The sequence below is a fragment of the Lissotriton vulgaris genome, unplaced genomic scaffold (assembly GCF_964263255.1).
Source record: "Lissotriton vulgaris unplaced genomic scaffold, aLisVul1.2 SCAFFOLD_497, whole genome shotgun sequence".
Lineage (NCBI taxonomy): Eukaryota > Metazoa > Chordata > Amphibia > Caudata > Salamandridae > Lissotriton > Lissotriton vulgaris.
Window position 1 is genome coordinate 99,818 of NW_028249373.1, and position 27,317 is coordinate 127,134.

At 49.2% G+C, this 27,317-nt stretch overlaps 1 protein-coding gene across 1 annotated transcript in view; it reads right to left on the reverse strand.

Annotated features, from left to right (window-relative positions):
* RRAS2 (RAS related 2) overlaps positions 1 to 27,317 on the reverse strand; it is a 381,692-nt gene that overhangs the window by 24,399 nt on the left and 329,976 nt on the right. Inside the window, exon 4 of the mRNA XM_086950344.1 lies at positions 25,548 to 25,656. Coding sequence (XP_086806470.1) covers positions 25,548 to 25,656 — 109 coding nt within the window. The remainder of the gene's footprint in view (positions 1 to 25,547; positions 25,657 to 27,317) is intronic.

Genomic DNA, 27,317 nt, shown 5'->3' on the forward strand with positions numbered 1-27,317 from the left:
TGGAAAAAGCAACACGGGCAATGGGAGGATTGGTGGGAAAAAGCAACATGGGCAACCCGAGGATGGGCAGGAAAAAGCAATACGGGCAACGGGAGCGTGGGAGGGGAAAAAGCCACACGGGCAACGGGAGGGTGGGAGGGGAAAAAGCAACACGGGCAATGGGAGGGTGGGAGGGGAAAAAGCAACACGGGCAGCGGGAGGGTGGGAGGGGAAAAAGCAACACGGGCAACGGGAAGGTGGGAGGGGAAAAAGCAACATGGGCAACGGTAGGGTGGGAGGGGAAAAGCAACACGGGCAACGGGAGGGTGGGAGGGAAAAAGCAACACGGGCAACGGGAGGGTGGGAGGGAAAAAGCAACACGGGCAACGGGAGGGTGGGAGGGAAAAAGCAACACGGGTAACAGGAGGGTGAGAGGGAAAAAGCAACACGGGCAACGGGATGGTGGGAGGGAAAAAGCAACACGGGCAACGGGAGGGAAAAAGCAACACTGGCAATGGGAGGGTGGGAGGGAAAAAGCAACACAGGCAACGGGAGGGTGGGAGGGAAAAAGCAACACGGGCAACGGGAGGGTGGGAGGGGAAAAGCAACACGGGCAACGGGAGGGTGGGAGGGGAAAAGCAAAACGGGCAACAGGAGGGTAGGAGGGGAAAAATCTACACAGTCAACGAGAGGGTGGGTGGGAAAAAACACGGGCAAAAGGAGAGTGGGAGGGAAGAAGCAACACAGGCAACGGGAGGGTGGGAGGGAAGAAGCAACACAGGCAACGGGAGGGAAGAAGCAACACAGGCAATGGGAGGGAAGAAGCAACACGGGCAATGGGTGGGTGGGAGTGAAGGAGCAACACAGGCAACAGGAGGGTGGGAGGGAAGAAGCAACACAGGCAACAGGAGGGTGGAAGGGAAGAAGCAACACAGGCAACAGGAGGGTGGGAGGTAAAAAGCCAGTAAGAGGGAGAAAGCAACAGGAGGGTGGAAGGGAAAAGGCAACACGGGCAACGGGAGGGTGGAAGGGAAAAGAAACACGGGCAACGGGAGGGAAAAATCAACACAGGCAATGGGAGGGAAAAATCAACACAGGCACTGGGAGGGAAAAATCAACACAGGCAATGGGAGGGTGGGCGAGAAAAAGTAATACGGGCAATGGGAGGGTGGGCAGGAAAAAGCAACACAGGCAATAGGATGGGCAGGAAAAAGCAACATGCTAATGGGTGAGTGGGCATGGAAAACCAACACAGGCAATGGAAGGGTGGGAGGGGAAAAGCAACACGGGTAATGGGAGGGTGGGCGGGAAAAGCAACACGGGTAATGGGAGGGTGGGCGGGAAAAGCAACACGGGTAATGGGAGGGTGGGCGGGAAAAGAAAACGGGTAATGGGAGGGTGGGCGGGAAAAGCAACACTGGTAATGGGAGGGTGGGCGGGAAAAGCAACACGGGTAATGGGAGGGTGGGCGGGAAAAGCAACACAGGCAATGGGAAAAGCAACAGAGGCAATGGGAGGGTGGGCAGGAAAAAGCAACACAGGCAACGGGAGGGTGGGAGGCTAGAAGCAATATGGGCAGTGAGAGGGGAAAAAGCAACTCAGGCATCGGGAGGGTGGGAGGGAAAAAGCAACACAGGCATCGGGAGGGTGGGAGGGAAAAAGCAACACAGGCATCGGGAGGGTGGGAGGGAAAAAGCAACACAGGCATCGGGAGGGTGGGAGGGAAAAAGCAACACAGGCATCGGGAGGGTGGGAGGGAAAAAGCAACACAGCCATCGGGAGGGTGGGAGGGAAAAAGCAACACAGCCATCGGGAGGGTGGGTGGGAAAAAGCTACACAGGAATCGGGAGGGTGGGGGGGAAAAAGCAACACGGGCATCGGGAGGGTGGGTGGGAAAAAGCAACACAGGCATCGGGAGGGTGGGTGGGAAAAAGCAACACAGGCATCGGGAGGGTGGGTGGGAAAAATCAACACAGGCATCGGGAGGGTGGGTGGGAAAAATCAACACAGGCATCGGGAGGGTGGGTGGGAAAAAGCAACACAGGCATCGGGAGGGTGGGTGGGAAAAAGCAACACAGGCATCGGGAGGGTGGGTGGGAAAAAGCAACACAGGCATCGGGAGGGTGGGTGGGAAAAAGCAACACAGGCATCGGGAGGGTGGGTGGGAAAAAGCAACACCGGCATCGGGAGGGTGGGTGGGAAAAAGCAACACGGGCAACGGGAGGGTGGACGGGCTAAACGCAACACGGGCAACGGGAGGATTGGCAGGAAAAAGCAACACGGGCAACGGGAGGATTGGCGAGAAAAAGCAACACGGGCATCGGGAGGGTGGGTGGGAAAAAGCAACACGGGCATCGGGAGGGTGGGTGGGAAAAAGCAACACGGGCATCGGGAGGGTGGGTGGGAAAAAGCAACACGGGCATCGGGAGGGTGGGTGGGAAAAAGCAACACGGGCAACGGGAGGGTGGATGGGCTATACGCAACACGGGCAACGGGAGGATTGGCAGGAAAAAGCAACACGGGCAACGGGAGGATTGGCGAGAAAAAGCAACACGGGCAACGGGAGGATGGGCGGGAAAAAGCAACATGTGCATCAGGAGTGTGGGCGGGGAAAAAGCAACACGGGCAACGGGAGGGTGGGCAGGAAAAAGCAACACGAGAAACAAAAAGCAACACGAGCAATGGGGGCGGGCATTAAAAAAGCAACACAGGCAATGGGAGGGTGGGTGGAAAAAAGCAACAGGGGCAACGGGAGGGTGGGCGTGAAAAAACAACAGGGGCAACTTGAGGGTGTGAAATAGCAACACGGGCAACGGGAGGGTGGGAGTGAAGAAGCAACACGGGCAACGGGAGGGTGGGAGGCTAGAAGCAATATGGGCAGTGGGAGGGAAAAAGCAACACAGGCATCGGGAGGGGTGGGAGGGAAAAAGCAACACAGGTATCGGGAGGGAGGGAGGGAAAAAGCAACACAGGCATCGGGAGGGTGGGAGGGAAAAAGCAACACAGGCATCGGGAGGGTGGGAGGGAAAAAGCAACACAGGCATCGGGAGGGTGGGAGGGAAAAAGCAACACAGGCATCGGGAGGGTGGGAGGGAAAAAGCAACACAGGCATCGGGAGGGTGGGAGGGAAAAAGCAACACAGGCATCGGGAGGGTGGGAGGAAAAAAGCAACACAGGCATCGGGAGGGTGGGAGGGAAAAAGCAACACAGGCATCGGGAGGGTGGGAGGGAAAAAGCAACACAGGCATCGGGAGGGTGGGAGGGAAAAAGCAACACAGGCATCGGGAGGGTGGGAGGGAAAAAGCAACACAGGCATCGGGAGGGTGGGAGGGATAAGCAACACAGGCATCGGGAGGGTGGGAGGGGATAAGCAACACAGGCATCGGGAGGGGGGGAGGGGAAAAGCGACACAGGCATAGGGAGGGGGGAGGGGAAAAGCAACACAGGCATCGGGAGGGTGGGAGGGAAAAAGCAACACAGGCATCGGGAGGGTGGGAGGGAAAAAGCAACACGGGCATCGGGAGGGTGGGAGGGAAAAAGCAACACGGGCATCGGGAGGGTGGGAGGGAAAAAGCAACACGGGCATCGGGAGGGTGGGAGGGAAAAAGCAACACGGGCATCGGGAGGGTGGGAGGGAAAAAGCAACACGGGCATCGGGAGGGTGGGAGGGAAAAAGCAATTCGGGCAACGGGAGGGTGGGAGGGAGAAAGCAACATGGGCAACGAGAGGGTGGGAGGGGAAAAAACTACACAGGCAAGGAGAGGGTGGGTGGGAAAAAGCAACACAGGCAACAAGAGGGTAAGCAGGAAGAAACACGGGCAACAAAAAGCAACACGAGCAACAGGGGAAGGCAGGAAAAAGCAACACGGCCAATGAGAGGGTGGGTGGAAAAAAGCAACAAGGGCAACAGGAGGGTGGGTGTGAAAAGCAACACGGGCAATGGAAGGGTGGGCGTGAAAAAGCAACAGACAACAAGAGGGTGGGTGTGAAAAAGCAACAGGCAATGAGGGGGTGGGAGTGAAAAAACAACACGGGCAGCGGGAGGGTGTGAAATAGCAACACGGGCAACAGGAGGGTGGGAGTGAAGAAGCAACACGGGCAACGGGAGGGTGGGAGGCTAGAAGCAATATTCGCAGTGGGAGGGAAAAAGCAACACAGGCATCGGGAGGGTGGGAGGGAAAAAGCAACATGGGCAAGGGGAGGATTGGCGAGAAAAAGCAACACGGGCAACGGGAGGATGGGAGGGAAAAAGCAACATGTGAATCAGGAGTGTGGGCGGGGAAAAAGTAACACGGGCAACGGGAGGATGGGCGGGAAAAAGCAACATGTGAATCAGGAGTGTGGGCGGGGAAAAAGTAACACGGGCAACGGGAGGGTGGGCAGGAAAAAGCAACACGAGAAACAAAAAGCAACACGAGCAATGGGGGCGGGCATTAAAAAAGCAACACAGGCAATGGGAGGGTGGGTGGAAAAAAGCAACAGGGGCAACAGGAGGGTGGGCGTGAAAAAGCAACACGGCCAATGGGAGGGTGGGCGTGAAAAAGCAACACGGGCAATGGGAGGGTGGGCGTGAAAAAGCAACACAGGCAACGAGAGGCTGGGCATGAAAAAACAACAGGGGCAACTTGAGGGTGTGAAATAGCAACACGGGCAACAGGAGGGTGGGAGTGAAGAAGCAACACGGGCAACGGGAGGGTGGGAGGCTAGAAGCAATATGGGCAGTGGGAGGGAAAAAGCAACACAGGCATCGGGAGGGTGGGAGGGAAAAAGCAACACAGGCATCGGGAGGGTGGGAGGGAAAAAGCAACACAGGCATCGGGAGGGTGGGAGGGAAAAAGCAAGACAGGCATCGGGAGGGTGGGAGGGAAAAAGCAACACAGGCATCGGGTGGGTGGGAGGGAAAAAGCAACACAGGCATCGGGAGGGTGGGAGGAAAAAGCAACACAGGCATCGGGAGGGTGGGAGGGAAAAGCAACACAGGCATCGGGAGGGTGGGAGGGAAAAAGCAACACTGGCATTGGGAGGGAAAAAGCAACACTGGCATCGGGAGGGTGGGAGGGAAAAAGCAACACGGGCATTGGGAGGGAAAAAGTAACACGGGCATCGGGAGGGTGGGAGGGAAAAAGCAACACGGGCATCAGGAGGGTGGGAGGTTAAAAAGCAACACGGGCATTGGGAGGGTGGGAGGGAAAAAGCAACACGGGCATTGGGAGGGTGGGAGGGAAAAAGCAACACGGGCATTGGGAGGGTGGGAGGGAAAAAGCAACACGGGCATCGGGAGGGTGGGAGGGAAAAAGCAACACGGGCATCGGGAGGGTGGGAGGGAAAAAGCAACACGGGCATCGGGGGGTGTTAGGGAAAAAGCAACACGGGCATCGGGAGGGTGGGAGGGAAAAAGCAACACGGGCATCGGGAGGGTGGGAGGGAAAAAGCAACACGGGCATCGGGAGGGTGGGAGGGAAAAAGCAACACGGGCATCGGGAGGGTGGAAGGGAAAAAGCAACACGGGCATCGGAGGGTGGGAGGGAAAAAGCAATACGGGCAACGGGAGGGTGGGAGGGAAAAAGCAACATGGGCAACGAGAGGGTGGGAGGGGAAAAAACTACACAGGCAAGGAGAGGGTGGGTGGGAAAAAGCAACACGGGCAACGGGAGGGAAAGCAGGAAGAAACACGGGCAACAAAAAGCAACACGAGCAACAGGGGAAGGCAGGAAAAAGCAACACGGCCAATGAGAGGGTAGGTGGAAAAAAGCAACAAGGGCAATAGGAGGGTGGGTGTGAAAAAGCAACACGGGCAATGGGAGGGTGGGCGTGAAAAAGCAACAGACAAGAAGGGGGTGGGTGTGAAAAAACAACAGGCAACGAGGAGGTGGGCGTGAAAAAACAACACGGGCAACAGGAGAGTGTGAAATAGCAACACGGGCAACAGGAGGGTGGGAGTGAAGAAGCAACACGGGCAACGGGAGGGTGGGAGGCTAGAAGCAATATTCGCAGTGGGAGGGAAAAAGCAACACAGGCATCGGGAGGGTGGGAGGGGAAAAAGCAACATGGGCATCTGGAGGGTGGGAGGGAAAAAGCAACACTAGCACCGGGAGGGTGGGAGGGAAAAAGAATCACGGGCATTCGGGAGGGTGGGAAAGAAAAAGCAACACGGGCAATGGGAGGGAGGGAGGGAAAAAGCAACATGGGCGACGGGAGGGTGGGAGGGAAAAAGCAACATGGGCGACGGGAGGGTGGGAGGGAAAAAGCAACACGGGCATCGGGAGGGTGGGAAAGAAAAAGCAACACAGGCAACGGGAGGGTGGGAGGGAAAAAGCAACACGGGCGACGGGAGGGAAAAAGCAACACGAGCGACGGGAGGGTGGGAGGGAAAAAGCGACACGGGCAACGGCAAGGTGGGAGGGAAAAAGCAACACAGGCAACGGGAGGGAAAAAGCAACACGGGCATCGGGAGGGTGGGAAAGAAAAAGCAACACGAGCAACGGGAGGGAAAAAGCAACACGGGCATCGGGAGGATGGGAGGGAAAAAGCAACAGGCAATGAGGGGGTGGGAGTGAAAAAACAACACGGGCAGCGGGAGGGTGTGAAATAGCAACACGGGCAACAGGAGGGTGGGAGTGAAGAAGCAACACGGGCAACGGGAGGGTGGGAGGCTAGAAGCAATATTCGCAGTGGGAGGGAAAAAGCAACACAGGCATCGGGAGGGTGGGAGGGAAAAAGCAACATGGGCAAGGGGAGGATTGGCGAGAAAAAGCAACACGGGCAACGGGAGGATGGGAGGGAAAAAGCAACATGTGAATCAGGAGTGTGGGCGGGGAAAAAGTAACACGGGCAACGGGAGGATGGGCGGGAAAAAGCAACATGTGAATCAGGAGTGTGGGCGGGGAAAAAGTAACACGGGCAACGGGAGGGTGGGCAGGAAAAAGCAACACGAGAAACAAAAAGCAACACGAGCAATGGGGGCGGGCATTAAAAAAGCAACACAGGCAATGGGAGGGTGGGTGGAAAAAAGCAACAGGGGCAACAGGAGGGTGGGCGTGAAAAAGCAACACAGGCAACGAGAGGGTGGGCATGAAAAAACAACAGGGGCAACTTGAGGGTGTGAAATAGCAACACGGGCAACAGGAGGGTGGGAGTGAAGAAGCAACACGGGCAACGGGAGGGTGGGAGGCTAGAAGCAATATGGGCAGTGGGAGGGAAAAAGCAACACAGGCATCGGGAGGGTGGGAGGGAAAAAGCAACACAGGCATCGGGAGGGTGGGAGGGAAAAAGCAACACAGGCATCGGGAGGGTGGGAGGGAAAAAGCAAGACAGGCATCGGGAGGGTGGGAGGGAAAAAGCAACACAGGCATCGGGTGGGTGGGAGGGAAAAAGCAACACAGGCATCGGGAGGGTGGGAGGAAAAAGCAACACAGGCATCGGGAGGGTGGGAGGGAAAAGCAACACAGGCATCGGGAGGGTGGGAGGGAAAAAGCAACACTGGCATTGGGAGGGAAAAAGCAACACTGGCATCGGGAGGGTGGGAGGGAAAAAGCAACACGGGCATTGGGAGGGAAAAAGTAACACGGGCATCGGGAGGGTGGGAGGGAAAAAGCAACACGGGCATCAGGAGGGTGGGAGGTTAAAAAGCAACACGGGCATTGGGAGGGTGGGAGGGAAAAAGCAACACGGGCATTGGGAGGGTGGGAGGGAAAAAGCAACACGGGCATTGGGAGGGTGGGAGGGAAAAAGCAACACGGGCATCGGGAGGGTGGGAGGGAAAAAGCAACACGGGCATCGGGAGGGTGGGAGGGAAAAAGCAACACGGGCATCGGGAGGGTGGGAGGGAAAAAGCAACACGGGCATCGGGGGGTGTTAGGGAAAAAGCAACACGGGCATCGGGAGGGTGGGAGGGAAAAAGCAACACGGGCATCGGGAGGGTGGGAGGGAAAAAGCAACACGGGCATCGGGAGGGTGGGAGGGAAAAAGCAACACGGGCATCGGGAGGGTGGAAGGGAAAAAGCAACACGGGCATCGGAGGGTGGGAGGGAAAAAGCAATACGGGCAACGGGAGGGTGGGAGGGAAAAAGCAACATGGGCAACGAGAGGGTGGGAGGGGAAAAAACTACACAGGCAAGGAGAGGGTGGGTGGGAAAAAGCAACACGGGCAACGGGAGGGAAAGCAGGAAGAAACACGGGCAACAAAAAGCAACACGAGCAACAGGGGAAGGCAGGAAAAAGCAACACGGCCAATGAGAGGGTAGGTGGAAAAAAGCAACAAGGGCAATAGGAGGGTGGGTGTGAAAAAGCAACACGGGCAATGGGAGGGTGGGCGTGAAAAAGCAACAGACAAGAAGGGGGTGGGTGTGAAAAAACAACAGGCAACGAGGAGGTGGGCGTGAAAAAACAACACGGGCAACAGGAGAGTGTGAAATAGCAACACGGGCAACAGGAGGGTGGGAGTGAAGAAGCAACACGGGCAACGGGAGGGTGGGAGGCTAGAAGCAATATTCGCAGTGGGAGGGAAAAAGCAACACAGGCATCGGGAGGGTGGGAGGGGAAAAAGCAACATGGGCATCTGGAGGGTGGGAGGGAAAAAGCAACACTAGCACCGGGAGGGTGGGAGGGAAAAAGAATCACGGGCATTCGGGAGGGTGGGAAAGAAAAAGCAACACGGGCAATGGGAGGGAGGGAGGGAAAAAGCAACATGGGCGACGGGAGGGTGGGAGGGAAAAAGCAACATGGGCGACGGGAGGGTGGGAGGGAAAAAGCAACACGGGCATCGGGAGGGTGGGAAAGAAAAAGCAACACAGGCAACGGGAGGGTGGGAGGGAAAAAGCAACACGGGCGACGGGAGGGAAAAAGCAACACGAGCGACGGGAGGGTGGGAGGGAAAAAGCGACACGGGCAACGGCAAGGTGGGAGGGAAAAAGCAACACAGGCAACGGGAGGGAAAAAGCAACACGGGCATCGGGAGGGTGGGAAAGAAAAAGCAACACGAGCAACGGGAGGGAAAAAGCAACACGGGCATCGGGAGGATGGGAGGGAAAAAGCAACACGGTCATCGGGAGGGTGGGAGGGAAAAAGCAACACGGGCATCGGGAGGGTGGGAGGGAAAAAGCAATACGGGCAACGGGAGGGTGGGAGGGAAAAAGCAACATGGGCAACGAGAGGGTGGGAGGGGAAAAAACTACACAGGCAAGGAGAGGGTGGGTGGGAAAAAGCAACACGGGCAACGGGAGGGTAAGCAGGAAGAAACACGGGCAACAAAAAGCAACACGAGCAACGGGGGAAGGCAGGAAAAAGCAAAACGGCCAATGGGAGGGTGGGTGGAAAAAAGCAACAAGGGCAACAGGAGGGTGGGTGTGAAAAAGCAACACAGGCAATGGGAGGGTGGGCGTGAAAAAGCAACACAGACAACAAGAGGGTGGGTGTGAAAAAGCAACAGGCAACGAGGGGGTGGGCGTGAAAAAACAACACGGGCAACGGGAGGGTGTGAAATAGCAACACGGGCAACAGGAGGGTGGGAGTGAAGAAGCAACACGGGCAACGGGAGGGTGGGAGGCTAGAAGCAATATTTGCAGTGGGAGGGAAAAAGCAACACAGGCATCAGGAGGGTGGGAGGGAAAAAGCAACACTAGCACCGGGAGGGTGGGAGGGAAAAAGCATCACGGGCATCGGGAGGGTGGGAAAGAAAAAGCAACACGGGCAATGGGAGGGAGGGAGGGAAAAAGCAACATGGGTGACGGGAGGGTGGGAGGGAAAAAGCAACACGGGCATCGGGAGGGTGGGAAAGAAAAAGCAACACAGGCAACAGGAGGGTGGGAGGGAAAAAGCAACACGGGCGACGGGAGTGTGGGAGGGAAAAAGCAACACGGGCAACGGCAAGGTGGGAGGGAAAAAGCAACACAGGCAACGGGAGGGAAAAAGCAACACGGGCATCTGGAGGGTGGGAAAGAAAAAGCAACACGAGCAACGGGAGGGGAAAAAGCAACATGGGCGACGGGAGGGTGGAAGGGAAAAAGCAACACGGGCAACGGCAGGGTGGGAGGGAAAGAGCAACAGGCAACGGGAGGGGAAAGCAACACGGGCAACGGGAGGTTGGGAGGGGAAAAAACTACACGGGCAACGAGAGGGTGGGTGGGAAAAAGCAACATGGGCAACGGGAGGGCAAGCAGGAAGCAACACGGGCAAAAGGAGGGTGGGAGGGAAGATGTAACAAGGGCAAATTAAGAAGCACCACAGGCAACAGGAGGGTGGGAGGGACAGAAGCAGCACACACAACGGGAGGGTGAGGGACAGAAGCAGCACAGATAACGGGAGGGTGAGAGGGACAGAAGCAGCACAGACAACGGGAGGGTGGGAGGGACAGAAGCAGCACAGATAACGGGAGAGTGGAAGGGACAGAAGCAGCACAGACAACGGGAGGGTGGGAGGGATAGAAGCAGCACAGACAACGGGAGGGTGGGGGATCGAAGCAGCACAGACATTGGGAGGGTGGGGGGATAGAAGCAGTATAGACAATGGGAGGGTGGGGGGATAGAAGCAGCACAGCCAACGGGAGGGTGAGAGGGATAGAAGCAGCACAGACAACTGGAGGATGGGAGGGATAAAAGTAGCAAAGAAAACGGGAAGTGGGAAGATGCAACACAGACATTCATGAAGAAGCACAGACAATCAAGATGCAACAGACAATCAAGAAGCAACAGAGACAATCAAGAAGCAACAGAGACAATCAAGAAAGAACACATACAATTAAGAAGGAACAAAGAATTAAGAAGCAACACAGACAATAAAAGGTTAGGAGGGAAGAAGCAACAGACAATGGGGGTTGGGAGGTAAGAAGCAACAGACAACAGGGGTTTGGGGGAAGAGGCAACAGGCTACGGGAGGGTGGGAGGGAAGAAGCAACACAGACTACGGGAGGGTGGGAGGGAAGAAGCAACACGGGCAACGGGAGGGTGGGAGGCTAGAAGCAATATTCGCAGTGGGAGGGAAAAAGCAACACAGGCATCGGGAGGGTGGGAGGGAAAAAGCAACACTAGCACCGGGAGGGTGGGAGGGAAAAAGCATCACGGGCATCGGGAGGGTGGGAGGGAAAAAGCAACACTAGCACCGGGAGGGTGGGAGGGAAAAAGCATCACGGGCATCGGGAGGGTGGGAAAGAAAAAGCAACACGGGCAATGGGAGGGAGGGAGGGAAAAAGCAACATGGGTGACGGGAGGGTGGGAGGGAAAAAGCAACATGGGTGACGGGAGGGTGGGAGGGAAAAAGCAACACGGGCATCGGGAGGGTGGGAAAGAAAAAGCAACACAGGCAACAGGAGGGTGGGAGGGAAAAAGCAACACGGGCGACGGGAGTGTGGGAGGGAAAAAGCAACACGGGCAACGGCAAGGTGGGAGGGAAAAAGCAACACAGGCAACGGGAGGGAAAAAGCAACACGGGCATCTGGAGGGTGGGAAAGAAAAAGCAACACGAGCAACGGGAGGGAAAAAGCAACATGATCCGAAATTTTTAGCCAATGGAGGTCGCGTAGAGCTTGCCTTGCAGACGTTCTCCGTGGGACATTGCGCAGCAGGCGAGCAGCTGAGTTCTGTACAACCTGGAGTTTATTGATTGTGGCTTTATCTGCTCCTAGGTAAAGCACATTGCCGTAGTCGATATGAGATATCACAAGGGCCTGTACGACAGTTCTACGAGTGGACTCAGGCAACATCCATATGATCTTCTGCAACCAGCGAAGAGTGTTAACAGATTGCAGCGACCTTAGTTGCCTGCTGCCTCATCGAGAGTTTGTCGTCGATCAGGACACCGAGGTTACGAGCAACAGGCACGGGGGTAGGCAGAGGACCCATATCACTGGGCCAGTGTCTTGGACCCCATAGATCTTTTTGTTTGCCTAGTATGATCACCTCGGTCTTATCTCTGTTGAGCTTTAACAGATGCGTTTGCATCCAAGCTGCAACACGAGAAAGGCCGGTTTTAAGGGCAGAAGTGTTCTGAACCCTGCTGCTAGACAAAGAGAATACAATCTGCGTGTCGTCTGCATATGAGTATATAGACAAACCGGCGTCCTCTACGATGGAAGCAAGTGGTCTGATGTAAATATTGAACAACAGAGGGCTCAATATAGACCCTTGAGGGACGCCGTAGGCAGAAGAATGAGTCGCAGATTCAGCTTTGTTTGAGAAAACCTGAAAGGTGCGCTCATTAAGAAATGAGGCCACCCAGGCAAGCGCTGATCCAACAACACCAAGGGAACAGAGAGACTCCAGTAAGATGGAGTGGGACACGGTATCGAAAGCAGCGCTTAAATCAAGAAGAATAAGCGCAAAGGTCTCACCGCCATCGATACCGTGTCGGAGTCGCCCAGTTACCCCAAGGAGTGTGGATTCGGTGGAGTAATTAGCGCGAAAGCCTGATTGGGATGGATGGAGATATCCTGCGTTTTCAACAAACTCATTAAGCTGGGTGTTAACATAACGCTCTGATTTTAGAACAGGCTGGCAGCAGGGATATAGGCTTGAAGTTAGCAAGATTGGTGATGTCAACACCAGATTTTTTAAGCAGGGGAACGACCATGGCGTGTTTCCAGTCCTGTTCCACCCGAGATTCAGTGAGAGAGACATTTAGCAACCTCATTAGGAATCTCCGTGGTTCAAGGTCAAGTTGTTTGAGTATCTTCATAGGGACTGGGTCCCGCGGAGAACCTGACCTGATGCTTTTTAAGCAGGATAGGAAGGAAGAGTCATCAAATGGTATCCAGTTGTAAATGAACTCAGTAGGGGAGATGGAGATGTTACAGGAAGGGCCGTGTTGAGAGGGATCAATTGGTGGTGGAAGGGAGGCCAAAGATTGATGGATGCCCTCAACCTTGGATATAAAAAAGTCTGCAATGGCATTACATTGTGTGCCATCTAAAGCCGGCAGCGCGGGGACGGTATCAGCTCCTGTGAGTTTCTTAACTGTGGCAAAAAGAATCCGAGGACAATTTTGCACTGAAGTGATTGTGGAGGCAATGTAAGAGGCCTTAGCACGTTTGCAGTTTGCATGGTAGAGTTTTAATTCTTCTTTATAAATCACTTTAGAGGAAGCGGAGTAAGACGTCCTCCACTTCCTCTCCAGGGCTTTACATTTGGAACGTTGGGTTTTCAACTCCTCCGAATACCAAGGTGCTGGTGGGCGCAAGGATCTACATTTGCTGCTGGACCGAGGGACAAGAGCCGACACTGCATCTGTCAACCAATCAGAGATGGAAACATTCAGATTCTGCTCAGTGTTGATGGAGGATGGAATAGACTCAGTTAAACGCAGATTAAAAGCAGCTATATCAAGCCCGTCCCAGCGATAAGATGCTTTAATTTCTTCCACATAAACCCTGGCCGAGTATAGGCCAGGTGGTAGTACGAAGTGTATCGCATAGTGATCAGACCAGACAAGCGGGCGTGCAGAGTGGGTGCAGTCAAATGAAAGGGTAGAAATGATTAGATCCAAAAGATGGCCAGCAAGATGAGTAGCTCCGGAGTTACAAAGTTTGAAGTTAAAAACCTCAAGGTCAGAGAGAAAAGCTTTATTAAGGGGGTTGTTAACATCATCGAAATGGATGTTTAGATCACCAAGAATGGTGAAATTATTTGATTTTAGTAGTGTTGCTGATAGGCAATCAATAAGTGAGGGAATCCAAGCTATGTAGGCAAATGACCTCTTTCTCTATCAGAATTTATCCTACTTTTCAAAAATGTACCGTTTACTGTATTTAATTATGGGAACATACCTCTTTCCCTACATAGCTTGTAAGTAGGGCTCCCGGTTTTCAGTTTTTACGGATAAATACAGGCAGAAAACTATTTATTTTCCCGTCTGCATTTATTTTTAAATACAGAAAAATACGGAAAATGGGGCTTCTTTGGATGTTTTGTACTACTGTCAATCAGGAGTTCCAGGTCAATAGGTGTACAGATTGAGAGATAGGGGAGATGAAAAATGACAATAGATTTCCTAACTAAGCTTAGTTAAGTGCAGATCTACAGTTTTTTATGCTATTCTTCAAAGCAATTGTTGTCAGATAACGCTATTACACTGTAAACTGCTGAAACCTTTTGAACACTCAAATGCGAGCATACACTTCTCAGTCAAATATATGTGGAAAAATACCCATTGCAGCTTCATTTATACAGAAAACACAAAATAAAAATGGATAAATACAGAAAAAATTATCAAAAAATAAATATGGATAAATACAGACGGAAATGTCGAAAAAATAAATAACATAAAACCGTGAGCCCTACTTGTAAGCAATTGTTTCCTGCTCTTTGTTATTTCAATGTCCAGCAAGTGCAACACTGTTTCTCTTTGCCTCTTTTACAAAGCTGAAAAAGATACATCTTTACACAGTAAACAAAATGCCGATTACACTTTTAGAAAAGAAACCACATTAATAGTTGAAACAGCATTTTTCTGATTTTTTTTAACAAAACAAAAATTTTGAAACTTTTAGTTAATACCTTTGTCCCTATCATGCCGTAAATCATCAATACGTAGAAAGAAAGAGTTTACATTTGGCTTCGATATCAGTTGAGAAAATAAGTTAAAAAATGTAAATTCAAATTGTCCCTAGTTGTCCACAAAATTGCTCAACAATAGATCTGAGAAGGAGACCCTTAGTATTCAAGAGGTTAGAAAAAATTTCAGCCTTGCTTGATGGCATTCTCTTCTTGAACACTGTAAACCTTCAACAAGTTACATTTAAAGCTATAACCCATAATCTGATTAGAAGCGGAGGTAATTTCGGAATTCTACTGCTTATAAATCACTAACAAAATCATGGGAACATTAGCACTGTTAAGATCTCTGGCTTCTGCTGTGCGCTTTGGTGCCTGACCGGTTAGACCATATGTGGAAAGAATGAAAAAAATTACAAAAACACATTCTTGGCATTCAGAGAAAGAATATCATTAATATGCCACCACGTGCTTACAGGCACTGAGCCAGTCGCTGCAGTCACAGGACACCATCCATTCATCCTTTTTATTCCACTCCTATTTTAAAAAAAATGTGTTTTTTTATTCGCAAACGGGTAATGATCTAAAATAAGGGCCTTTTGAATACTAATACATCTCTGCTGCTACTGTACAAGTAGGCACTGATTACAATTTCTTGACACAGGGGTCGAGAAGCATTAATCAGATTTCACATTTTGGACCAATTGGAACCAATAATGATCAGACCCCCCAGGATATAGCGGCATGGATTAGCAAATTTAGCGGCACAAAAATGGAAATTTAGCGGCACAAAAATGGAAATTTAGCGGCAATTTTGCGGCATTTTATGTGGCCATTTTTCCTACAACAAACAAAGATATCTTAGTTTTTTTAGTTATTTAGCATGAAACTATGTATATTTGGTTTATTTACAATGTAGACACTTTGTTTCCCTCGAGCGTGTGCTTCACAATTATTGGCTGCTGCAGTTTCACAGCAAATCTACAACTAAGATGGAATATTTCTTTCCTGTCCATATTTTATTGTATCTTGCTCCCTGTCCCATCCTTCCCCTGTTGTTGCAACAACACCTCCTCACTGTACAGGAGTTTTTTCCAGCTAGTACTGCAGCCTGGAGGGTCTGTGTAATGTACTAACCCTGGTATACGTTGTCGCTATTCTAACAGTTGAAGGTTTGAGTACTTTGCTAAACAGTACCAAAACATGAGTTTGTGTTTAATTACGCTGCCGTTGGCTCAGTGGGCTAAGCATCGTACCAGTGGTCTGTGTCCAACCCCATGCTCACAGTTTCGAAGTTAGAGGGTTTATTCAGCATTTCATCCTTCCGAGATCGATACAATTGTCGAGCGGCGGGAACATGACTGGCGGACGGCTGCCTTCCTTAGGATGTGGAGACGTCTTTGTCATTCCCAGGTACACGTTTGTGGTTATATTAAGTTACCGCCCACAGACCGTTTCCCGGACTGGTAGTTTGGTACGGTGGAATCGCCTCATCCCCTGCTCCCTGACTGCGTCACTTGTGTGTTGTTCTTTATTCTTACTGTGCACTTTGAGTTATGCAAAGGTGGAGATGACACTGCAGCCTAGCAGGGGGTGTACTGCTGCGCCCTGAAAAGGGGGGGTGGGGGGGGGGGCACTGGGTAGCGTGCACTAGCTGTTCCTGGGAGGTCTTTGAAGGTATTGAGGCCCTTCCCTACACAAGACCTGAAACAAGCCCCTTCACCACAAACTCGGGGGTGGGTGGGGGGCCCTCTCACCATTCTATCCCATCTATGCCGTGGTCCCACTGATTGGGATGCCGCCCCCCCCGCTATTGTGAAAGAGTTCAAGGCTAAAACTAGGCCCGGAATAGCAGGCCTCGCGCAGCCAGACCCCCTTCGAGCTGATTTAGCTGGATATAAAACTGCAAAGAATGCCCCATAAAGGACAGGTTTATGTCCTGCTGTCAATCAGCTCTGCCCATCACAGGAATAAGTGAGACGCAATTCTCCCTCCCCCCACGACCCCATGTCTACAGAGATGGTGACCGCTCCTTAGGCACTGAATGATGCACCATTTTGGCAGCAACCTGGAAATAGTGTTGCAATAGACACCGTTTGTGTTCTAAAAGGAAGCATAGCAGTGCAAGCAGATGGAGGGGAATATGCCTATTCCGGGGTTGTTTCAAAATAACGGCAATCATTTGTTTTTATAAATATAGCCGGACCACTGAAATTATTCAATAATCGGAAGTGGCATTTTGTGCTGGTTTTCTAATGCCCTGCTCCACTTCCGTGTGCACCCGTAGCGGGGTTGCTCAGTGTGCCCCTTCCCTGAGTTTGTACAGTTCCCCCCTCTGTCACCCTTTCCTTGAAATGGAGATTAAGAACTGTCACAGATCACCCTTGCCTTCCAAATACGCAGGCTTTTTATGGCCCTATTAGAAAATGAAGATCGTTATATGGGTTCTTGAGGAGACGGGGGCATGGCAGGGGGTCGAGAAGGGGCGCTGCCAGGCCAGGCAAAAGGGTCGGAAATGATGACGGGTCCTTTATGTACCTTAGAGACACCATGAGAGAGGCTTCAGAAGCAGGCACGAAAGGGCAGTGCCGGCGGCGCAGGTGTGACTCAATGTGTGAGAGTGAACATGCTGTTTGTAACCACTGCTCCGCCGTTATCTGCTGGGTACTGCGAGTATCTGTGTTAAATCCATGCTGTCTTTATAAAAGAATGTGTAAATATTTGTATAAATGCCGCGATTTCTACAAAAAGTGCCGATTTCGCTGGCACTTTTGTAAAAATCGCGGCATTTTTACACAAGTGCCGATTTCGCGACAAATCGCGAAATCGCGATATCCTGGCGGGTCTGAATGATAAACTAGGACGAAAAAATTCAGAAAGATTTAGTTAATGGAGTGTAAACTATATTTTTCATTTTTGGTGGCCTATGGCCGACTGGTGCACACTGTAACCCACGACTCACTGCCCTTGGAGTATCAAAGTTAGCGGGTAGTTTAATAAAATGCAATGGATAGCGAGAAAACGAAGCTCTACCTTGCTTGAGATTACCCGTCAGGCAGCTTAAAAAGGGGAAAGGATCCGGAGATATGGGTGAACCGAAATGCTATATATGGAAAAAGTGCACTTGTGCTGCCAAATGTAAGAAGTCATGAATAACTGTGCAATAAAATCTGTTTTTAAAAAACGAAAACTATATTTTCATTTTATCAAGCATGGACATAATTTTCTGACGGGTGACTTATAGAAGCATGAACTGCTCTGAAAGTCTAGATCTAGTGAGCTGGCTCCACAAAATGCACAAACTGCACCCTACAGTTCACACTGCTAACGTGAAGCGAGTGCAAGCCATGCAATCTGTGAGAGACACTAGTTTGTGCATCACATCAACTGAAATCATGTGCCAGCACGAAATCAATCTGTTGAATTGTAGGTAACAAAAATACAGGTGACCTGGTCTCTTAGGAACCCAAACTGACTTAGGAAAATGTGGTGTTCTATTTGGGCTACTCCACATGCCTCGCAAAACTGAGATTATTAATGATTGCGTAGCTTGTGAAAGAGGTACAAAAGGGGGTGGTAAAAAAGGGGATGGTGATGGACAGAGCATCTGAATCAATCAAACACTCACACCCAGTCAAAAGATCTGGGTTTAATCCATCACCGTTCTTTAGCCCACTCTGCCACCCCAGTTCAGACATGGCTATATGCAAATCAGCCTGACCCTGTGCCTCATGGGAACAGTCCAGCCCGAACTGCCAAGCCATGTCTTCCCTGGACCGGAAACAAGCTTCCGAGGACCGGTTTCTGGCATTCCAGCAGTCTTCAGCCCGGCTTGCTTGAATCCAGTGGCAAAGTGAGCAAGGGACTCATGTCTGAGCAATCCCTGCCACACTTATGGCAGCCAAAAGCGGTACAGAAGGGGGTGGGGATGGACGGAGCATCTGAATCAATCAAACACTCACACCCAGTCAAAAGATCTGGGTTTAATCCATCACCGTTCTTTAGCCCACTCTGCCACCAGGGCCGGATTTAGGCATGTGCAAGCTGTGCACCTGCACAGGGCCACCAAACCCCGGGGCCACCACACCAATATATATCCTTAATATATTAATCCTCTGAGGATGGATTCATATTTGCGTGGTGGCCCCTGGCAGGGATTTGGCGGCCTCCGGCTCTGTTCCACTTCTAAACAACCTGACCCCCTCCCCTCTTTACTGGCCTGCGCGCTCCGCCCCGCCTGGACCCCCTCTTCCGGGCCCCCTACCTACGCTCCTTTCCCAGGGCCACCATGAGCCTAGAGCCGGCCCTGCTGCCACCCCAGGTCAGACATGGCTATATGCAAATCAGTCTGACCCTGTGCCTCATGGGAACAGTCCAGCCCGAACTGCCAAGCCATGTCTTCCCTGGAACGGAAACGAGCTTCCGAGGACCGGTTTCTGGCATTCCAGCCGTCTTCAGCCCGGCTTGCTTGAATCCAGTGGCAAAGTGAGCAAGGGACTCACGTCTGAGCAATCCCTGCCACACTTATGGCGGCCAAAAGCGGTACAAAAGGGGGTGGTGATGGACGGAGCATCTGAATCAATCAAACACTCACACCCAGTCAAAAGATCTGGGTTTAATCCATCACCGTTCTTTAGCCCACTCTGCCACCCCAGTTCAGACATGGCTATATGCAAATCAGTCTGACCACCCCCTTTTGTATAGCTTGAGAAAGAGACATGAATATCCCCAGGTTTGATTAAACCAAAATAGAGCTAACGAAGTTGGGCAGGACGTCTCTTTTCATCAACTCTTCCCCCATGCATAAACAGATGCTTTTTGGGTTAAAACCGATTTTGTCAAGAGCTCTGAGGGAGGACCATGAATATAATAAATGGACCGTTATGCTTAGATTCACTTTTCCCTTTCCCTGCAGTCCTACCTTGAGTAGATTGATGGCTCTTGGGATAGGCTATTGCTCACTAGGTTCATGCTAGGTTTTTGTGAGGTGGCACCGTGGATTTCCTCTTGGCCAATCTGAGGCCTCCAAAGTCATGTTATGCCCATGTAATGACTGCGCCCCGCAAAGCCTCCAGCGTTTTACTTTCTTCTGCAACTTTTTTATTGACCTTACCAAAATGTTCTTAAATCAGATTATATGAAAGAGGGTGATTAGAACTTTTAGATCAGCCCTTATGTATCTGCAACAACTAGATTCCCGATTTAACTGCATCAATATTTGTTTCTTTCTAAAATGTGCAGCCAGCAGAAGGAAATCATTAATGTTTTGACTGTAAGGTCTCTGATGGAGGTCACATGCATTTTAATGAATTTACCTTGTGATTTCGGCACAATACTCGGCACTTTATACATATCCAGTCACTGTGTAATTTATTGTTTGTTATTTGACCAATCCATTAACTTGTGGAGCACAGTTGTCTGTTGCTGGTTTCTATCTAAATTGTATATTATTTCTTTTACTCCATATTTTTTAATGTGATGGATTGAGATGCTTATTATGTGAGCTTTTATGGTCATATTTGTGCCCAAAATAAAGTGAATTTGAATTAGGAAAATGACAACCAAAAATCTCTATTGTCATCATGTCGTGATGCTCGACTGCCTGAAATCTCTCAATAATTAACATTTGTCAGATTTTTCACCAAACCAGGCATTTGCAGAGACAAAGAAGCACTGTCAAAATCTGAGTGTTGGTGTGCTCCGACTACACAGAGCACTGAGTATGTGATCTGCTCAAGAGCATGGGTTGCCTAGACCATCTCGCCTCTCTGGCTGCACGTGGATGAGCAGTCAAGATCTAGCTCAAAGTCGATGACATATAATTCAATTTAGGCAAAGTGCAACACAATTATACCAGCTGAATGCCTAGCAAGGTTGTGATGCAAAACAAATTTTTTTAAATTCAAAACAAATGTAAAATAAAAACCATACAAATCAAAATACACACCTAAAAACGATAAAATACAATACAGCAAATAAACATCCATGGCCCTGTAAAAAGAAGGAAAATGAAGTGGGGGCTGGGCTATGCTTTCTTTTTTAGGTCGAGCCTATAGCGGCAGCTTGCATGCGCTGCTCGCCTTGCGAGGCATGCAGTATTCAGTATGGATTGGAATCTCTGTGGAAGCTTCGCCCACTCTCTGCCCATCGTTTTCATTAGCTTGTTGCTTTGTTGTTCCTAAATATTGCCTTCCGATTGGTTTTAGGCTTGTTAGTCCCTCCTTATGACGGCCATGTCGTCATTTGTATTCTTCCATGGCTACTGGCCCCTTTACCATGTCGTCATTTGTATTCTTGCATGGCTACTGGCCCCTTTACTTTGAGTGTTGCACAGTAGGTTTTATGTAGATTGTGAGCACTATTTTCTTCCCATGCCTCCGCCATCTCCGGCAGTCTGTGCCTTCTGACTCTCCCGCACTCCGTTGTTCATTTCTTCTCGCCTGCCTATAGTCTCGTTTTCAATGCTATAAGTCTTGCATAATGAGAATCCTATTGCATGTTCTTTAACCCTCTCCTCGCTGCTCACTGCTGTACAACTCTGCTTTCAGCTCTTTTAATCTCCCAGTCCCTTGCCCTCCACAACGCTTGCCACCCCTCGCAGCTTTCTCCAATCGAACCCAACAAATAAATCTCCCCGACGCTCCCGCTGCTTTTGCCTCTGCCGAGCTGCACACCTAACAAAAAACTGAGGTGTGTATACTCCATGAATGTATAGTGAGATCCCCAAACCAAAGTATCTTCAAAGAATGCAGCATAAACTTCCCAACAATATATTTAAAATTGCTTATCAATGGGCGACTTTCCACCTACTTATTGGCAAAAAAGCAGCTCATGTTTAAAATGGCCGCTGCTGAAGATGATCAGTCTGGGATCTCACCCATTACATTCATGATGCTCTCTTCCAAAGGCCTCTCCATCTGGTTGTGATCCTGGGTGTTTGTTTTAACTACATCACACAGAGTCTTCTCTACAGTGTTGCCGAGGACCAACTAGTCAGCTGCAGGGATATAGCACCCACGGTAGATATTCCTAGCGCTTTACACATTCCTGCAGCTCCTGTCACCGGCAGCGATATAATGAGAATCATAAGGAGGAACACCGGACTCCCTCCCATTGCCGTTTCCATGTCCACACGGGCTCGTATGCAAGCATCCACTTATAATACCTGCTTTATAAGCCCACTTAAGTGCATCTTTGAGGGTTAGGGACCCGCTGCTGAGCTAACTTCCATCTAAGCATTCATTCACACTTACACGTGGAGAGCGGGTCCAAGTCAGCCTCCTTCCTCAAACTACAATTAGTGACTTTGAACATGTCTGCGGCCCTGTCTCCCCGCCCACAGTACTGACTGTCAGGTGGGCCGAAGAGAAAGAGTTGTAATATGAACTCAAGGCTACAGTTGATAAAGAAGTGCAGGCACAGGAAAAGGTATGTGTTTGCAATTCCATTTATGTAATGTATCATATCCCTTTTATACAACTGTAGTGGTAGCAGTGTTGCAGTGTCTGTGATAAGCGTTATATATGTGCGCTCCACAAAGTCTCTTAAAATCCCAACACTGTAAACCTGCAACAGACATGCCGTGCTCCAGATTCGCAGGCTGGCAGGATATTTTATGTGGCTTCCGGCCTGGGGGTGACACTTCTGTTAATAGCAGTTCTTGGTCTGTCTGTGAGTCGAGGCTGGAAATATACAAAACGAGTGTCACTCAGTGAAAACCTAAAATAATGATAATATTTTCTTCTCTCGGAACCGCCGTTGTTTCTCTTTCATTCCACTGTCCATAAATTCGAAATGGCTCTCTCTAAAAAAATACAGTGTTTGTATGTTTTATCACTTTGTTCTAGGTGGTGCTAGCCAGTGAAGTCGACTTATGCCGTTCAGTAGTAAACAGCACTGCTATTGTTTTAATTTTTCCCTTCGTGTATTTTTTAGACTTCTCTAACTGGACGGCAATCTTTGCTATTTAAAGCACATGATTAACGCCTTCAGTGGCATAAAAGTGAAATGAATTAATGCATCTGCAGATTTGGTGCATGATAAACCTACTCCTTTGCCAGCAAGAACTTCTGTATTTATTTTTCTGAAGAAATTGCTCTGCTCTAATTCAAATGAAGGTTTGTGCTGCCACGGAACTAGTCATTTAGAATAACTATATCAATCAAAGAATGGAGGGTGCCCTCTTCGCCCACCAAGAGAATGAATTCTTTAAAACACTGATAGGTGGCAGAGTTGGCTATCTCTCTGAAGTCAATAGTATTGGCACTCTGCAGTTTAATGGTAAGAGCATCTTTTGCTAAAGCAGAAAAACTCAATTAATTTTTTGATCAGCATGATTTAATTGAATATTTCTATTGTTATTTATTGTATTTAGTCTACGCCTGCATGAATGAATACTTATAAAGTCCCAAAGGCGAGACTGATTGCATTGCAAATGCTTGTTCTTTCTGGCCAGTACCCATCCCCCATCTTGCAAAGCTGTTCTAATATTATATCTACAAGTTAAGTCTAACAGGTGTACTGTGCTACCAGCAACAAATTATATTCATTTGCACAAAATCCGCTGTTTGCATAATCTATTCACATAATGTTTTCAAACGTTCCCGTTCCTCAAATAAGAACAAGCATTGGCATAGCCAATAGTTCTCGCCTTTGCGACCTTATAAGTATTTAGTTATGCAGCACAATATCCTTGGTGCAACAACATCAACTGTTGCATGGCTGAACACTTATAAGGTCTCAAAGGCGAAACCTATTGGCTATGCCAATGCTTGTTACTTTGACAGTCAAACTTTCCAGTACGTCATATGTAAAAAATATAATGTGCAAGTCAGTCTTCGCAGCAGGTTATTGCGGAGGGGTACAATTCAAGTTTGTTAACAATGAGGCACATTAAGTAACATTCTATTGTGTGGGTGCGGTTGTTTGAGGGGGGAGCATACAGATGTAGACAAAGATGTCCCAGATACATTATGTTCAGATATATGGAGGTCTGTCTACTGTTTTTCTACTTTGCATACCGATAATGCCCGACTTCTACGGTAACACTCTCAGCCTGGGGTGGTTAGTTTATCTAGTACCAGATAAGAGGGTTGCCTTTCTTAAAACTAATGGAAATCGACGTTTGATGTCAATACATAAGACACTAGCTGGGCTTAAAACAGTTTCTCCCAAAATTATCAGAGTTTATATTTTATAAAGAAATATTTGAAAACATCAGTCTCTAACTTCTCTATGTAACACCATTAAAATAAAGTTCAAAGCTTCCAAAGCTGTTTGAGTTTTGACACCTCTCATCTCTCAGTGCCGCAACGGCGGGGGAAGGCTGGGGGAGTGCCATCACTACTAATAATCTGTAGCAGTTGGTGGCAAACGTGAGCTCTGTGGCTTACTTCTTTTCGCTTGTGGACAAACAAGGTTTCCCTTAAATTGCTTTCCTTCAAGAAATACTGCCGTCAGCAGCGACCCCTATTTCCAGGGTTGTTATTGATCACCTGCCTCCCGACATGGGTGCAGGACTGCAGGAAGAAATAAGCAATGTGTCGTGAGGAGAGGCTGGTGACTCACAAGCCGTGAGGTATCCCTTTACCTGCACTGCGTGATGTCATGTGGCAGGTGAGGGTAGGGTTCCGGCGCTGGCCCTGCCCCACCCTCTGGAACTGCCTCTCATTCTCTGGCGACTGAGGCTGAGTGAGGGCGACTCCATTTTACTCCTGTGCGGGATCTTTGAAGAGCCCTCATATCGCTGCTGTGAAAGCCGGAGTATAGAGACCAGAGAGGTTGCTCCTCCCTGAGCTGTCAGATTGCTGCCATGGCCGCGCCGCCCGCTCTGTTCCGGCTGTTGGTGAGTGTTTATGCCACCAGTTTTTAAAGACTGCCTCAATTCCAGTCTCTTCCCTGGTTAGAGTTTGGTGTCTTGTTTCCAGGGAGGAGTTTTCCGGTGTGGAGACAAAGAAAGGTACAGGAGATTCAGTAGAATTGGGAAAGAATCGCAGACAGCGCATTCCATCAGACAAAGGGAGCCGGGATAGCGGGGGCAGCCAGCGCCATGCACGTTGTGCCTACCTGCAGCCCTTCCTCCTTTTGGGATAGCCCATCCGGACTGGATCCTCTGCTTCACGGCTTGTTTAGATAACACGCCTAGTTTAGATAAGAAATTGCTTCAAGACAGCCGTGAAGCAGACGATCCAGTCCGGATGGGACGGATGAAAAGGAGAAAGGGCAAGAAGCATCATTTTCAATGGGAAGCCAGCGTTTAGCATAAACGCTGACAGGACCTAATGAAAATGATAGGCGGGGCTTCAAGTCCCCTTCTGAAATCTTCTCATCTACAATATATCTTGCCAGAACGAGCAGCGCATGCGTGCTGCAGCACTAGGTGAGACCTAAAAAGGGAGGTGGCCCAACTTGTGCCCCAGACCGCTGGTCTTACATTCGAGGGGAAGACTAATGAGCACAACCACTGGGTGCAACTAATACATTCCACGACCTATAATGCTATCATGCATTGGGAGTTATGGGGCTGCCCCCTTAAGAAGACAGGGTGGTGAAATGGAGAATCTCCTTATCTCAGGGCACACCAAGAGAGTCCTTGAGGCATAGTGGAGCACCAGATTTTCATGGAGATCATGGGCCCTACGGACTTTTGTCAAAAAGCAAAGAAAATACACTGGAACATTTAAAGAGTATGAAAATGACAGACTTCATTCACAGCAGCACAGATAGACAGATAAACTTCATCCCAAAAAATCGTGCAGTTGAATTCCTCAGATAACCACTTCATTATATCAAATGATGCTGCTGAGGTACAAAACAAAATGCAAGTGTATCTACCATGCCCAGAGAATCATTGGCGTGTAAATTCCTTTAGGTCAGGTATGGTGATTATTGTAAGAGAAATGTAAAACTGCAAAGACATTTATTTTTTATAATACAATCCACTTTGTAATTTTACGGCATCACCATAACAGTAATAACACCAGCGAACTAACCACAGAATAGACTACTTCATGCTTTACATTAGCCATTAATCATATTGTATATTTAGAGAGAATACGGACTGTCAAATACTCTCTTTTCAGAGGTTACCTGTCTTTGATGGTCTAGGTCTGCCTTATTACCAACGAGAATCATCGGAAATTCATCACGATCTTTCACTCGTAGTATTTGTCTTTGAAACTTGTACACTTCTTCAAAACTAATTAAAAAATGAATTGGTAGATCAGTTTGATGAGCAGGCAAATACATTACACTACCCACTCCCATTTCCAACATGTACAATTTAAAACAGACATTAATAACTGCAAAACTACTTTGTAATCCTACTATTTTACACATTGTGAGACCGGATCCTACACTAACTGGAAAAAGGCAAAATCAAAAACTTTATTCTAAAACATTTAACTTTTATAGAACATTTACATTTTTATAGCAGTGCCATCTTTTATTTGCCTTTTCAGGGATGCGAATCTCCAATCGTGGACAATTAAGAGTCACGCTCAGTTGAGAAACAGTTTTCAGTAGCAATGTGATTAAAATTTGTAAATTCTTCCATCCTCCAATAATTTTTAGTAGTTGCTCAGCTAACCTTTGCTTAATCCCCATGCTTATTAAAGTTCAAAACCACGTCCATTCTTTTTGACAAAGCAAATGATTACAAACAACATGTAGCGAGTGCTCCCAAACGGGTGCAAGGCTGCACGTCCTCTCCCACGCCTAAGAAAAAGGATCCCGAACCATCTGAGACAACGAAGGAAGGAAGGATTGCACAAAGAACTTTCAGTAATGTCAACCATACTAGGAGAACAATTCTATTATTACTACAGGAACTAAGTAACAATGTCTACACTTAATTAAAGGCAATTAAAAAAAGTTCCTGTAACACGTTAGCTGGTGTTAACAATTTCTCTTCCACCACCATAGCTAGAGTCATGTATGCCTGCTTGCCACACGGAAGACCTATGCAATATATGCAGGCATTTAAATCTCCACAGTGCAAATTTATCCTGTGCCATTTCTTTGTGCGTGTTAAGCACATGGGAAGGTTGGAGCCTCCTCTTGACTGAACAATACGAAGAGGTTCCTTGGAGAGCTTAGGAAGTGTTCTCTGTCTGACCATCACCCGAGAATATTTAATAGATGTGGAAATTAGCTCTGGTACACTGAAAAATATACAGTAGCGCAAATGTAAATACAAATTTTGTAAGGCTAGGGGAAGACCTCAAGATAAATGGTATAGAGTAAACATAAAGAGGCATCCAAAGTAGTCGCCCAATAGAAGATCACTAGAGTACCTTGGGTAACTTTCCAGTGTACGCCCTCTAAAGGGTTCCTTGGGAAAAGCCACGGTAAAAGACTCCAGGGTTCTTCGGACTTAACCATGATGAGAGGCTGGTAATGCTCCTTTGGTAAAAAGACTTTCCAAAATGGAAACATTCTAAAACCCAGGAGATTAGGATTCTGTTGCAACACAGAACAAATATGTCATGCTTTTTTATTTTCATGCAAGAAATGTCTAGGTTTAAGATAATGTGAAGGCGTCAATAACAACACAAGCACGTGTGAACCAGTGCCCATGCCCAGGAAGGCCAGGCAATGATCCATTGATTGGGCAAGGGGCTGTGCAGGTGGAAAGGAATGGAATTATAAAAGAGCATGAGGATACAGGTCGGCCACGAAATTCAATCAGGTACAGTGGTACTGATGACTGAAAACAAGGTAATTACAGTGACTGTGCAAAACCACCCTCATTCTAGCACATGGAGATCAGGGCTTAGGGCACAAGTCAGTATATGTGTAGTCTATATGCAGCATCTGTGTGGGGTTTTAGCTTCAAATGTCGATAGCTTGTGATAGCCA